Genomic DNA, 15965 nt, shown 5'->3' on the forward strand with positions numbered 1-15965 from the left:
GTGATAAAAGTTTATTTTCAATATCAACGTAATAAGCGAGATACCTCTTTTGTTCTTGTCCTGCTTCACTCTTATCATGTGATATACTATACAAATGAGTGGTCCATGATGCTAGTAGCTGGGCTGACCCTGTAGAGGAATGTTAACCTGAAGACCTTTTTCAGAACCTAGAAATAGCAACAGCCTAAAACAGATGACTAAAAGACACAAAAATAACATTGGTCTCTTTCTACATATAGTATTGTGACCATGTTGATATTTGTAAATACTGAATACTTTCATACCTCCTTTATTTCTACCTCAGCATGCTGCCCTCCTAACATCTCTATGTACCACTAGGGGCCCTGGAACTCTATGTAGACTAGACTGGCCTCAAACGCATAGAGATCTGCCTGCCTCTGCTTTCCGGGTGCTAGCATCAAAGGCGTACACTACTATGCTAGAGCTCATCAACCCACTTCCACAGTCATATCTCAAAGCTACTTATTGGTGGGGGCAGGGAATCCAAATCTACACTGACAATCACCACTGTGCAGTCATTTAATCAGTTTTTGCACACAGCAGATGAAGACCATGACAGCCCACATAAAACGGTTAGGCTTCTAGGTGGGACCTACTGCCAGCCTCGGTGAAGTGCATGCCTGCAAAAGTCTTCTTGGTGACTCCCTCTTTTCTGCAGAAAAGATTATTCATAATTCAAGTGCAAATATTGCTTTTGTCCTGTGGGATATAAGTCTTATTTATCATTCTTTCCTCATGGGCTATGGAAGCCCCAGCTTGTGATCTTCAAGCTAGTTTTATTCACTCTGCTCGTATGTTAGAAGCTATGAGAATTTATAGGTGGGACAGTCCTTCTTTGGGGAAGTTTGATGGAGTCTCCTCTCTAAGCCAGCTTCCATATTGGTTTGTCTATTTAAAGGTTAGAGTGCAAAAGAACAAGTTTCATGGTGGCATTTTCATAGTATGTGTCCTTATGAGGGGTCTCACTCATTGCCTTCCCTAGTGCTATCCCATGTCCCCTCCCCTAGTTGATATCCTTCTGTCCTTAGTTGGTCCCCTTTCTAACTATCACAATCACATCTTCCATCACCCTATGCCACAGCTCCCTTAAAATCTCTTTCTTCCCTATCATGATCCCCTTATAGCTTTGTGACCTTCATGTCACCTATATAACATACATGTGTATTTTTGTAAGAGAGTTTAAATTCAAGTTCTGCATATGAGATAGAACATGTAGTATTTATCTTTCAGAATCTGACTTTTTTTTCATTCAACATTATTACTTCTAGTTGTACCCATTTTCCTACAAATGCCATGATTTCATTTTTCTCTATGGCCATATAAAATTCCATTGCATATATGTATCACACATAAAAATTACACATTCATGTGTTGATAGGTATGCAGTCTGCTCAATTTCCTGTGCACTGTGAATAACTCAGCCTTAAACACAGATGTGGAAGGTACCTCTGTGGTACACACCACAGAGACTTAGCATTCTTCATATGTGTAACCTCCCCCAGCCTGAAACCTGCTTGCTCAGGGGTGGAGCTTGCGGCTCAATCGTTCTGCCACACCCACTGCTGGAGCTTGCCGCTTTGCTGTTCTGAAGCCATCACGTGGTCACCCTGCTACTGGACCCCAAGATTATTTGGCGGGAATCGGGCCCCTTTCCCCTGCTTCATAACTGCGTGCAGAATAGTAAAATAGAGCTTTGATCAGAATGACTGTCTTAGCTGCATCTTTCTCTCACCGCCTAGCCCTTCTTCTCTTCCAGGTTTCCAAAATGCCTTTTCCAGCCTAGAACCCAGACATGTGAGCTGCTGGCCGGACACAACACATATGTAAGATAGCTCAATCATATGGCAATTCTATTTTCAGATTCTTGAGGAATGTCTACACTCATTTTCATGGTGGTCACATCAGTTTTCATTTCCCCACATCTTTGCCAGAATCTGTTTTCTTGACAATAGTCATTCTGACGATGGAAAGATGGAATCTTTAAGGATTTAGTTCTTAGAAAATTTCAGTGAGATGGAATCTTCAGCCAGCTTAATTCACATTTCCTCATGGCTAAGAATGTTGAGTTTTAAAAGCATCGATTATTGTTTTTATTTCTTCTTCCAAGAACTGTCTCTTCACTCCAGTGAGCCATTGTTGATAGCAGGATTTGGCCTTTGGCATGTTCCATTTTTGTAGTTCTTTATATATCTTGATATTAATTTCCCATCTGATGTATAGGTGACAAAGATTTTTCTTTTTACCATTCTGTGTCTGTATCTTCACTCTACTATATCCTTCGATGTAAAGAAACCTCTTAATTTCATGTAAACCCACTTTATATCCTGTGCTGTTGCAGTCCCGTTCAAAAGAATCATTGTCTATGCCTGAATTTTGAAGTGCTTTCCCCTAGTAGTTTTAAATTTTCACATCTTATATTAATGCTTTTGACTGCCCTCTACATTGATTTTTTTAATGGAAAATGATAGATACTAGATCTAGTTTCACTGTATTATACATGGAAATCCAGTTTCCCCCGCACTATTTGTTAAAGAGAGACTGTCTTTTCTCCAGTGTATGCATTTGATAGATCGGTCAAAAATTAGGTCATTGTAACTGTGTTCATTTATTTCTGGGTCTTCTATTCTATTCTACTGGTTTACATGCCTGCCTTTGTGCCAGTAGCATGCTGTTTGTGTAATATAAATTGAGATTATGTATTATGAAGAGCATGGCTCTTTATGCTAATAATTGATGTTATTTGTTCCATATAAATTTTAAGATTTTTTTTTCTGGGATTCTAATGGGAATTTCATTGAATCTGTAGGATACTTTTTATAGTACAGCCATTTTTGCAACATTAATTTTGCCTATCAATAAAAATGGAAGCCCTTTCAATATTTTTAGTGATGTTTCCAACTTCTTTCTTCAACATCCTAAAGTTTTCATTGTTAAGGTCTATCTTGGCTACATTTATCCCTAAAATTTTTAGTATTTTGAAGCTATTGTGAATAGATGTTTCTTGGTAAAAGATTTTCTATACTGGCATACAGAAAAGCTATAGACGTTTATATGTTGATTTGGTATCCTGCTTCTTTGCTGAAATGTTTTTCACATTTGAGTTTCCTGGTGAAGTATTTAGAGTCTTCAGAAGAATAGGATCATGTCATCAGCACATAAGGATAATTTAACTTCTCCCTTTTCAATCTGTACGCTTTGGTTTCTTCATCTTGTCTTGTTCCTCTAGATAAGATTTTGAGTACTATATTGAATACTAGAGAGAAGAGGCACTATTGTTTTGATCAAGATTTACAGGAAATGCTTTGATATTTTCCCCATTTAGAATAATGTTGGCTGTGTGTTTGTCATGTATAGGTTTTATTAAGTTGAGTTATGTTCTATTCCTAGATTTTTCATGGCTCTTGTCAGGAAGAGTTACTGAAGGCTGTTTGCTTATTCATCAATTGAGATGGTTGTCAAGTTTCTGTCCCTCAGTCTATTTACAGGTTGAATTAAACTTCTTATTTTGCCTGTTTTGAACCAACCTTGCATGCTTGGGAAGAAAAGGTATATAATCATATTAGTGTGTTTTTAAATTTGATTTGCAAGAATTTTATTGGGACTTTTTGTATCTGTGTTTATGAGGATAATTGGTTTACAGTTTTGTTTCTTGTGTTCTTTAACTGCTCTTGACATTGGGGTGATCTGTCTTCATGGGATGGGGTTGGAAGTGTCTTGCCTTCCTATTTTATGAGACAGACTGAGGAGTCTTTGTGTCACTTCTTCAAAGTATAGGGGAATTCCACAGTGAATCCATCTGCTGGGGTTCCTTGGGAGACTTTTTATTATGCTTCAATCTCTTTGATTGCTGAAGAGCAAGCTCCCAGCCTGCACCTCTCTCTGTCCTTCGGTGCTGGGGTTACAAGTGTGTGACTACACACGACCTTTTACTTGGCTGGTGTTAATCCTCACTCCGTTCTTCAGATTTGTTCAGCCATCTTATGCATTAAGTCATCTCAGCCTTTGTATTTTAATTTTGCATTTCTTTGTTATTGCAAACACTAAAAATTTACAGAACTGTAGTTAAGATTATTTCCTTTGGCTTCCTCTTATAGTATCAAGATAAAGACACTGGGGTACTTCTTGAATGCTGCCCACCCTGGGATGGTGTGTGTCTGCTATGTTTTCTAAGCCTCAGAAAATGTTGCACAGCTTTGAGAGAGAATAGCTTGCATAGAATTTTGGATGTATAGTCTTTCCTCCCAAAGCACTGTGGAAGTGACTTCATTGGGCTTTAAAATTCAGCATTGTGATGAAAGCCAAAGCCAAATGAATTGTTCCTATTGTCTACCTGTTTCTTTTTGTCCTCCCTCATTTTCAGAAGAACATTTGCAAGATTTTGCTTGATCTTTGGAAATAAAAGTCGGACATGATGAGGAAGAAGTTTGTGTTGATACTTTGACCTCAGTGGGAGTTTTGATCAAAGACCATAATTTTATTATTATTTGGTGAGTCACAGCTTTCTCTCTGCTGATGGCTTTTCTCTTTCTGGGTTTCTTATTCAACACCCAGGAGCACCTGACATGCCTTTCATCCCAAATGCTTCATTTTCCTCTGAGACTCCCAGGTCAGATGACTCTTTTGGACATCCTGCTTTTGGTGCACTCCAGCTTCCTGGTTGGTATTGGTGCTCCAGTTGTGCCTCTGGTAAGAGCAGTTTTCTTTGATCCTGCATTGCTGTCAGCACCATCTCCCACCAATCATTGTCAAGATTTGGAATTTACTGTTTTCTACAAATCACTTTTCTTCCTCTAGCCATTTCTCAAATGGATACATAAAAATTCCTTCTAGATTTCCCCCCATATTTTACATGTAGGAATGTTTTACCTGCGTTTATGTGTGTGAACCACATGTGTGCCTGATTCTCGAGGAGGTTAAAAGGAAGTGTCATATCATACTCTGTGAACCTGGACTTATGGATGGTTGTGAGGCATCACGTGGTACTGGGAATTGAATTAAGATCCTCCACAAGAGCAGCAAGTGCTCTTAACCATTACTCCACTAAGTCATTACCCCAGTTCCCCCAAATCACCTTTTTTCCTACCCAAGTATTTTGTATATTCAGATGTTCAGATGTGCTTCCATGTTGCTCAGTTTTCCAACAGGATTAGGGGATGGGTGTTTGGAGAGTGTTTGGGTTAGTGGTCAATCTACTTAATTTGGAGAGAACATTTAACTCTGAAGTTTGATGACTTGAGATTGGTTTTTGCATTCTAGGAGCCAGAAGAATCACATCCAGAGATGGCTACATGACAAGGGCTTCCACTCTGCCCCCATCCATGAACATGCATGCCCTCTCTAGCTATAATGGACAGGGAAGTTCTTGCCATGATCTGTTGTGTACCTCACATTTCTTACTGCACTGCTTGAGCCAAGTCCAACCCAGAAGTGCACTTCAGTCATGAATTATCACTTGCAGGGCTCTGGGTCAGATGCATGCAGGACTTCATGGCTACAAAAGCAACTCTGAGCCCTGTGTTCAGAAAGACTTGGCACCTGGTTTAATGCTCAGCTTAAGAGTCATCTATTTGCATTGCAAGTGTTACATAAACATGTGCCAACGAGGTAGCTGGAAGCTACACCCATACAGGATTCTGTCTTCTGCCATCTCCAAGGGAATTTGGCCACTCATTCTCCCAATACAACTCCTTCCTCTGCAGATGCTGTATTCTCCAATGGAATAGTGGCTGTGTAGTATAATGGGGAAAGGTCTGTCTTCTGATGGTGCCCCCTGGCCCTGTGGGAAACTAGGCACAAGAAAAGTAAGAGTTTGGGTCTGGAATGGAAACAGTTGTTTTCTTGCTAGCAGTGGGCAAAGAAGGTGATTTCCATCTCCTGACCTAGTACTTGCCCTGTCTCAGGGCAGAGATTTGAAGACTGTTAGACTCAATTGACTATTGCAGACCTAGAATAGCAAGTTATGAGCAAAGGAGGTACCTGATTGAATTGAAATTCTGAGGTATATTGGGAACTCCAGAAGGTTTAGGTCTGTGTGTCTCAGGGATGATGAGTCTGCACTTGTCCTGGGTACCTTCTGTCTAAGGAAGCACTTGGTCTGGCAGATCTGGGCTTATCTGAGCATCCTTCCAGCCTCTCTGAGTCTGGCTAGTATTTCTCTGTTCTGGGCAGTTCAAAGCAACCTCCAATGATGAGTTGCCAAATAATTGTGCAATTTTGGCAGTTTCATACGAGTCCAATGCTTTTTCTATTGTACATAAGAACAGCATTGCATAACATAAAGATGAACAGCATGTCCATGCTGGTAATTTAAGATTTAAAATTTGTTAGAATGTTTAATGGCAAATTAAAATCACCGTGTTAAAGAGGACACTGCCAAAGAAAATGAAAAGAAGAGAACCTTGTAGTTTAGCAACTATCTTAGTTTAGAGTTTCTATTCCTGTGGTAAAAAGCAACGTGAGGAGGAAAGAGCTTACGTCAGCTTGCACTTTTGTATCACGGTCCACCACTGAGCATAGTCAGGGCAGGAACTCTAACAGGGCAGGAACCTGAAGGCACAAGTTGATGCAGATGCCATGGAAGAATGCTGCTTGCCTGCTTGCTTCCCACAGCTTGGTTTCTTATAGCTCTAAGGCAGTGTTTCTCAACTTGGGGGTCCTGGTCCCTTCAGGAGTCACATATCACATACCCTTCATGTCAGGTAGCTAGCTTTACAATTCATAAAAATAGCAAAATTACAGTTATGAAATAGCAATGAGATGATTTTGTGGTTGGAGGACACCACAACCTGAGGAACTGCATTGCAGCCCTAGGAAGGTTGAGAACCACTTCTATGGAACATCAGCCAGGAGTAGCCAGGTTGAGAACCACAGCCAGCTGAGCCCTCCCACATCAATCATCAATCAAGATAAAGTGTTATAGACTTGCCTATAGGACAATCCAATGGGGGTGTTTTCTCAGTTGCATTTTCTCCCAATATGGCTCTAAGTTGTAGTAAAATGACTCAAAACTAATGAGCACAATTGACGCATTTCAACTCGAAAACATCTTCTTTCAACTAGAACCTTTCCTCTTCAACTTATCCCCAAAATGATATGTTCCTATTAATATGACAATATAAAATATCCTAACCTTTAAAACATACTAATCTTAAAATGTTAAAAAAAATTCCATCTTTTTAATTATCTAAAGTCTCTCTAACCAGGAAATAGTAAAAATCAAATCAAAGCAAAACCAAATTCAACAGTATAAAACGTTCAGTGCTTAACATCTGGAACCCACTCATGATTCTTCTAGGCTCTGAAGGGCCTGTGTAGGTGGTTCTTCCCAGCCGGCCATCTGAAGCAGACCTAATTTGTCTTATAGGCTCAGGCTGTTTCCAATTCTCCAATTGTGGCTGTCCTTGGTGGTTGTGCTATGGTACTGGCATTTTCTGCTGCAACTTGGCTGCACATTCACAAATAGCCTTTTCTGGGTTTCTTTTAGGGATGTGAACTCTGCAATATGGTGCCAAGTCTCAACTTTTCTCCACTACCCTTTCAATCCTGGGCCTTCTACTGTAACTGTGGCTGCACCTCAAACAGTAATCACTCCCAGTTTCTTCTCATGGACTCCAACTCTGCCACACAGTCCAATGCCTCAGTTGACTTCTATCACTCCTTCCTATCATTAAAGCAGACACACTTGGGTTTGGCTGCCAGCATGGGATGCAGCTCTAGTCCCCTATGGACTGTAGCTTCTGTATGCCGACCTTTAGGGAATCCTCTCAGATTTATGATCCTCAATGATGCTGTTCTCTTCTTAATCACAGATAATTTCTCAGCTTCAGCTAGGCAGCACCAATTGTTCCAATGGAGCAAATGTTTTACTTCAGTGGTGCTGGTCTCTTGTTTATTAGAGCCAGCTCTTCAACTCCAGATGATCAGATGCCATAGATACATAATTCAAACTATTGAAAGGCCCGATAGGGTGTGGTGCTGAGTTCTGCCTCTCTCAGGGTGTCCAGGTGCTCAGAGAGAAAAGAGTGAAGTCTGGTACAGGTCGGGGTCGCAGTCTGCTCTCCCTCTGGAGCATTAGATGCTGCTGTCCACCAGATTCAGGAGGGGGAAGCAGAGTTGGAGATGAGCAGGTTCTGTTCCAGGTACTGTGCTACCTTACTGAATACTTGTGACCACCTTGTTGGGGGTCTTTGGGTATGTTCTCCGAGGTAGACACGGAAACTCAACATGAACCTAAAGCAAGCAGGAAGTCTTTAATTCCTGATGCTTTCCACAAATGATTAGATAATAGACATGTCCTACCATGCACATCTCTATTTTTCATTTATATGAAAAGCATCTCTACCTTTATTTTGCACTGGGCCCTGACAGTTGTGTAGATGGCTCCAGCCCAGGTATTGGCACATTCTCTCATGACAACTCCCACCTTAGGAAGCTGAAGCTTCAGATGACGGTGCCCTTTGTTTGGTTGTGGCATTCAGACTGCCCTGCCCTGCTCTCTTGGTCTTAGCCTTTGTCACATAAGTCCTAGGTGTTTGCACAGTTTAACTGGGGAAGATAATAGTCCTCCTGATAAGCTGGCAGGTGTGTGCCCAAGTGGTAAGCCAAGAACAATCAATCAGTTGTCATTCTATTTCACCCCATATTGTAGTCCCTTGGCATTTGTGAGGAATGGTTTCTGAATACCTTTGACTACCAAATTTTTAGATACTCAAGCCTCTTATATAAAATAGAACAGTGTTTGCATATGACCACCAACAGCCCCTGACACTTTTAAATACCCCTGGATTACTTACAATCCCAAATACAATATGAGTGCTGTGTCAATGGTTCATGTGCTATAGTTTTCAAGGAATAATGACAAGAAAAAGTCTGCATGCCTATTACAAATGCTGTCGACATAGCCTGCTTGCGGCCTCTATCTATAGTTGGTTGATTCGGTGGGTGTGGAACTTGCCCGTATGTGTAGTTGCCTGTATCCCCGATCTGATCACCTGTCACATGAAACCCCCTTCCATACTGCCCAGTGTTTGACAGGGTCAGTGCTTACTGGTGTCTTCCTCCTTTCCGTGTTAGCTGCGAGTCTATCGTTTATGATGACTGTTGCACTATGGTTTTTACAAACAAAACAAAACAAAACAAAACCAAAAAGCAAAAAACCTTCCAGGGCCTTTTTGTTCTTCAGGAAAGGGTGGGAGGTTTCTATGTCCCTTATGCTCTGCCATGGAGCACGGCTATCAGGATCCCAGAAGCCTGCTCTTTCCAGCCTCATCCTGATTATAGACAGCATCCAAGCTGGAACGACTCCTCATGCTCCTGACTTCCAGGGGAAATCTGAAACATGACTGTGTTCCTTCTGCATAGCAGCTGGGCTTGACTGCCATCTTTACCTTTCTTCTGGTGGGAGCTGGGTTGAGGCTGAGAAGGTGAGGAGGAGAAACCCTTTGCCTTTGTTTGCCTGGAACTGAGAGTGGAGATACTCCCCCACCCCCACCCCCACTACCTTTATAGTAGCAGTAGTGATTTTGCAAAGGGAAATCTGCACCTGTTTGGAGCTGGCTTCACAATGAGAACACAGAGAACAAAAGCAAAGGCCAGCACATCCGGAATGGGAACTGCCAAAATTACTTACCACAGACATCTGTGAAGCTGTCAGCCATTCAGGGGGGATGTGAAAATGAGCCCCAGCTGAGTCTCCCAGCAAAATGATTCCCCTGGGCTGTGAACCTAGGAAGCACAATTTATTTACATTATTTATATATGCAAGCCGTGGGCAGCCTCCAGAGTGAGTAGCTATGTGTGCAGATAGCCTGGTGTGTATGGAATGCACAGTACACCCCAACAGTGATACATTGCCACTTTTCATGTGTTGGAGAGTGTGAGGGGAGCATTTAGGAGGCGGGTGGAATTTGTCAGCTGTTGGAACTGCTAGCTAAGCAGCCACAAACACAGGTGTGCTCTCTGGCTCAGCATAACAGCAACTGCTGCACAACAGCCAGAGCGAATGATGGATGGACACGTGAATCAGGCTTGATTTGAGTTCAGAAATACGCCTTACATTTTGGTTCTGGAAATGGCTGTCTTAGTGAACACAGCAATTCTCTTTAAGAGCTAATGACCTCATGGAGCAATTTTGATAGTTTAAAGATGTGATGGTCTCTTAAAGTCTTTAAATTCACATACACAAAAGGCACTGGATGGACAATTCTGGCTGATTAATAGAGAGAAGGAGATAGAAAGGTCTCTGAGCAGCCTGCATGTCTGGATGTCAGAATCACTTAATCAGATTCTGAGACGCTTCCACACAAATCACTTACTGGTGGGTACACCCTTCTAACCACTTATTGGCCTAGAAAAATCAAATTACCCCTTCAGAGTCAGATAAGTCTTTTTTCCTCTATCCCCAAACCACTGGAAGGAGGCAGAGGATGGCCCAGCCTATCTGTTGGAGCTCCCTAGTCTATGGAAGCTGCCCCTGGACCATAAGAATGGAGACAAAGAGGGTTTAGGACACCTAGGTGGATGATGTGGAGTTTCGGGGTTCTTCCTTCCTAGGCTCACTAGCCCAGAAGGTTTAGTGCTTCATCTAAGTCTAGACTTAGTTATTACTGTGGTTGCTGTTTATTGTAGTCCTGGAGACTGAACCTTGGACCTCACACATACAACACTAGTGTTTTAGCACAGAGCCACTTCCCAAACTCCAGATTTATTCACAGCTTTATCTCCTCCTTTTCTTCTTGTAGTACTGAGGATTAAACTGAGGAGCCAGCACATGCTAAGCAAATGCTCTACCACTCACTATGCTATACCCGAGGCCATCTTTTTACTTTTTATTTTGAGACAGGGTCTCCTTAACTTCCTCATCCTTTTGAGTATTTGAGATTACAGTCCTGTGTCACCAGGCTTGGTTATAAGTATTTTTTGGTCACTCAACAAATATTTCTAATTTGTAATTATATTATTTACAATTTATAAATTGTACTACTTATAATTATGCAATGGGCCTTTCAATTTCCTCTCTTCTTCTCTGCCCCTCTGAGAGCATAGAAACATTTAGGTTTTAGGTTGATCTTTGTCAATTACGTTTGATCAAGTATAGCCCTTAGGATAAAATTAGAGTAGTTATCCAGGTAATACCTGTTGAATGAGTGCTTAACCAAAAAAGCATCTTCAAGGCAGGGGGAGTATTGACTAGCATAAAACGGGCATCGGGTGGGGATGCCCTAGTTTTTTGTTTACTCCCTGGGGTTGGTTTTTCAGATTGGTGGCTCAGATGCCCAGGCATTTGGGCTTTTGGAGCAGGAAGCTTTTGCTTTAGTTATTTCTGGAACTCTCTGCCGGCTGGAGCCTGGCTTCTCTCTTAGGTCATTCAGATGTTCATCTTTAGAGACTGTCTCCCCATCATAGGGTGATTAACCTTGACATATGTTGAAAAGGACATGCAAATGATTAAATATTACTTCCTGTGTCATTATTTGGAAAAGTCCCAGATTTTGATTACTCTGCCATCCACCCTGCAGTCTTCTCTAATGTTGTCATTAAGGTTTCCAGTCCCCAAGTGAAAGAGCCGATTAAACAAATTACATCTGCATCTTCTAGATCTGCCTCCTCTTCTAGTACTGTCTTTTTCCTATTGATTCTAAAAACTAATATAAATTAGGTTCTTTAAAGTAACTGCTGACCTCAAACACTGCTACATAAGGACATGTACGTATTTTTTTTCTCTTTCATTTGACTCAACTCAGAAAGAAGCATCTACTGTAGTATGGCACTGTCTTGTAGTTTATACCTTCACAGAATTTCTTCTCATATGGAATTCCATCTTTCGGATCAATACCCTTTAAAAGAGAGATGAAGAGATTAGCAGTGTGGTTTTAAATGTATGAGACACATACACTAAATCCTTCCCAACTGAATTTAACATGCAAAGGCAAATCAATATATGAAACCCATTCAAGCCTTTTGGGCCCCTAATCCAGCATAGCAATACTTCATGGAATGAGTTGGGTTTAAGAGGAATTGGGGATAGTACAGAAAGATAACAGAAGATGAGACCCAGTGCTTCAGAGCAATCTGGGCCAACCATTTAGAAGAAGAGCTGGTCAGCGTGACTCTTCTTGGACCACTGAAGACTGATTGAGTCTTGAGGACTTAGTCAGGGGTGTGTTTCTACAGTCTCTAAGCTGGAGATAAAAGTGTCCAGATACCTCAGGAACACCAATTTTCATCATTTCACCCTTTCACCCCACACTTATCCCAGGGGACATTGATGACGAGTAGAAATGCTTGTGGTTGTCACAATGCGATGGCATACTCTTGATATCTTGGGGACAGCAGCATAGGAGGCTGTAAAATGCCCTACAGCTTATAAGATGACATGTTGAACTCAAATGTTGACAACTCCAGGAGTTTAGAAACCCAAGAAGGGCAAGTTGGTCCTGAACGGGACTAAGTTACCACAATCAAACCTCCAAAGTGAAGTGGGACAGTCAGTGGAGCACCTCTCTCTTGGAAGAGGCAGTAGTAGTATTTTAAGACAAAAGTGCTTGGTGGCCAGGCTAGGATGAAAGCATTGAGCTCTTGCTCCTGGTCTTGAAAGCCCCATGTCCAGAAGGAAATGCTGTGCTGGGAAGTCCACAAAGAAATGGAAGCACCCAGCTTTGTTTGCCCTGTGCCTCCTGCTCTTAACTCTGACAAGAGCCATGCCCCCACTCATACGCACATATTCACAAACACCACACACACATTCACACAGACTCACATACCACTCACATTCACTCACACACATTCATGCACATACATTCATACACACACTCACACACAGACACTCACATTCACATACACATTCACATACTCATATTCACACACTCATACACATTTACACACACACTCACACACATTTACACACACATTCATACACACTCACACACACTCATACGCATTCACCACACATTAACATATACACATTCACATAAACATTCACACACACACGCACACATGTTAAAATACACGTACATTCATACACACACATTCACACATACTCACACACATTCACACACACATTCACATACACGCACACACACTCATATGCATTCAACACACACATTAACATACATATACACACACATTCACACACACACACACACACTCAACACACACATACCAGGCACACACACATACCACAGTCAACATTACAGCCAGTGGCTACTGTGTAATCAGGGGCTGGCCTTGATGGCTACAGTCTACTTGGTCCTGAGTTTGGGATCCTGAGACATTTTTCCTCTGCAAAAAGGGACAAGTATGAAGATCTGAAGATCACGTCTCTTTCTAATTATGAATGATCAGCTTCAGGTTTTGCCTCCTGTCTTTGCTTCGCCATCTCTTTATGGAGATGGCATTACATGTCACAAAAATGTAGAGACAAAGAAAGCATTCTCACATACTAATCCTTTGTTCTGAGGTAGGACAACAAAGCTCCGGTTTATCACAAAAAAGAGCTACCTTGGGTCCTCTACACTGTAAAGCTCTAGTGCTGATATTCTATCCCATAAAAAGGTAGCATGACTGAGGGTAGAATGTTGGACGTTGGCACAGTTATCTGCCATGCCGTCTATATTCCAGAAGCCACAAGCCACAAGCCCTGATGCACACTGGAGGAAATTGCTAGGGCAAGCCTAGGTCACTGGTGTCCTGGTGAGAGAACAATGCTAATGGGAAGTTTCTTCTCTTTGTCTAAGCAGAAGAATGAAGCAACAGTTTCCTTCAAAGCCAGGAATCCTTATCTTCCATGTTCCTTGTTTGCATAGTTCCTACATATGAAAGTGCTGGGGCTGGCTGAGAACATTATAGATCACTGGTTCTCAACCTGTAGTCATGCTACAGGTGGCATATCAGCTATTCTGTGTATCAGATATTTACATTATGAGTAATATAGCAGTAGTAAAATTACAGTGATGATATAGCAACAAAATAATTTTATGGTCAGGGGTCAGCACAGCAGGAGGAACTGTATGAAATGGTCTCAACACTCAGAATGTTGAGAATCACTGTTCTAGGAGAAGCAGAGAGGCCATGCTGTCATTGGTAGGATGTAAGTATCCCCATATCAGCACTTCAGGCTCGTGAAAAAAATGACCTCAAAAGAAACTGACCTGAATTTCCAAGACTCTGATGATTTGTAAGGATTTCTTTCATGTTTCTAAGTAATTATCTGGTTTCATACTTGAATTTGTGTTTATAAGTTGGCTTCTTTTTTTTTCCCACAAGGACCCTCAAATCATGTAAATTTAAGACGACTGTAGCATATGAATCTGCAGCCATTGCTGCCCACAGGTAAGTCTTGGGCTGGCTTTCTCCTTTCTCCCTGTTTCTCTTCTTGAAAGCTACAAACCCATTATGTGTAGAGAACTGGGCAGCAGGATCAGAAGCTTTGGGGAGTGGGTGATGCATGCAGGGTAATTGCCGTGCTCCCTGACAAGGCTCATGAAAGAAAACAAATGGGTGCGACAAAATGGTTCCAACACCTGTGTGTGTGCTGCAAGACTGTTACCATCAACTCCCCTTCCATCACATTGTTCACCTGTGTGTGTGCTGTAAGACTGTTACCATCAACTCCCCTTCCATCACATTGTTCACCTGTGTGTGTGCTGCAAGACTGTTACCATCAACTCTCCTTCCATCACATTGTTCACCTGTGTGTGTGCTGTAAGACTGTTACCATCAACTCCCCTTCCATCACATTGTTCACCTGTGTGTGTGCTGCAAGACTGTTACCATCAACTCCCCTTCCATCACATTGTTCACCTGTGTGTGTGCTGCAAGACTGTTACCATCAACTCCCCTTCCATCACATTGTTCATACAGAATGAAGACGTTAGACAGGGGCTACCACAGCATGGCTAAAAGGCACTGTGCCTGGGGGAGCTTGACACCACCACTGATGCTCTTCCTGTGTGTTAGAAAATCTCTATCCCTTATGCAAGCAGGGAAGAACAGGTCTTGTAGGCTCTCATCTTCCTGATGTGGCTTTAGAAAATACACCCTGGGGAGGGCAGAATGTAAGACATGGTGTTCGGATTCAAATCATTGCTTACCCAGATGCCATTACAGTTGGAGTCCTGATGGATATCCCAGTTGTCTGGCCTACGACGAAAACATCAGCATTGGGTTTTGGCACATACAGAATACTCAGTGAAGGTTCTATGAGCATGGTGTCACAGGAAATGGTACTGTAAGATAACTGTTCTTCAAGGGCACACTAAATGTGCTGTGACATGCAAAAACCTCCTCTTAGCCTCTGCATTCTTGATTTCTAGAAACCTAGTCTTGAAGCCAGCTTAGTGTTCCTGTGGCCAGTTTAGTTGTGGAGTGGTAAGCATAAGAAATAAGTCTGCAGACCATTTTCTTTAGCAAGGTGAAGCCACCAACATTGCTGGGAGCTGTGCAGCACCCATCAGCTTACAGATTTTATACCAGAATTAGTGTCAAATGGCGGCACAGCTCAGGACTCAAGCAGGATATGTGTCACCGTACATGGAGTTCACACCTTGCTCTAAGGGAACAGGACACAACTCCTGGGTCTGACTGGTAGAGTTCTCTTGGGAGTTGTGTCAATGTCTACAATCCTTTTTGTGTAACTTGTTTCTCTCACTAGACTGCTATGCCATAAAAGAAGTGACCTTTAGTCTTGTTTAGTGCCTAATGTTACCCGGTGTGCTTTGCAAGTATCAGGGTTATGTTAAACATATTTGGACAAACAGCTGTGTGCATGAATAAATGCAGGACCCTTCTGCAGAAACTGGGGTTCTCAAGGTTGGGGAAAGCTATTGTGTCTCACTCTAGTAAGAGTTACCTTCTGCCCGGGTACACTGTCTTGTCACTGTCATTACAGTCACGCCCTCGCCAGTGGTAGCCCCGCAGCGTCTGAAATTGAAGAGCACACACAGGAG

General features: G+C 42.0%; 1 protein-coding gene across 1 annotated transcript in view; it reads right to left on the reverse strand.

The window, feature by feature from the left end:
• The window catches only part of Aoah (acyloxyacyl hydrolase), a 217269-nt gene that overhangs the window by 90557 nt on the left and 110747 nt on the right, over positions 1–15965 (reverse strand). The window contains exons 8-11 of the mRNA XM_021180609.3: positions 15869–15939; positions 15111–15159; positions 11807–11855; positions 9650–9744 (exon numbers count right to left, since the gene is read on the reverse strand). Coding sequence (XP_021036268.1) covers positions 9650–9744; positions 11807–11855; positions 15111–15159; positions 15869–15939 — 264 coding nt within the window. The remainder of the gene's footprint in view (positions 1–9649; positions 9745–11806; positions 11856–15110; positions 15160–15868; positions 15940–15965) is intronic.

Source organism: Mus caroli, unplaced genomic scaffold (genome assembly GCF_978045245.1).
Source record: "Mus caroli unplaced genomic scaffold, Mus_caroli_1 scaffold_15, whole genome shotgun sequence".
Lineage (NCBI taxonomy): Eukaryota > Metazoa > Chordata > Mammalia > Rodentia > Muridae > Mus > Mus caroli.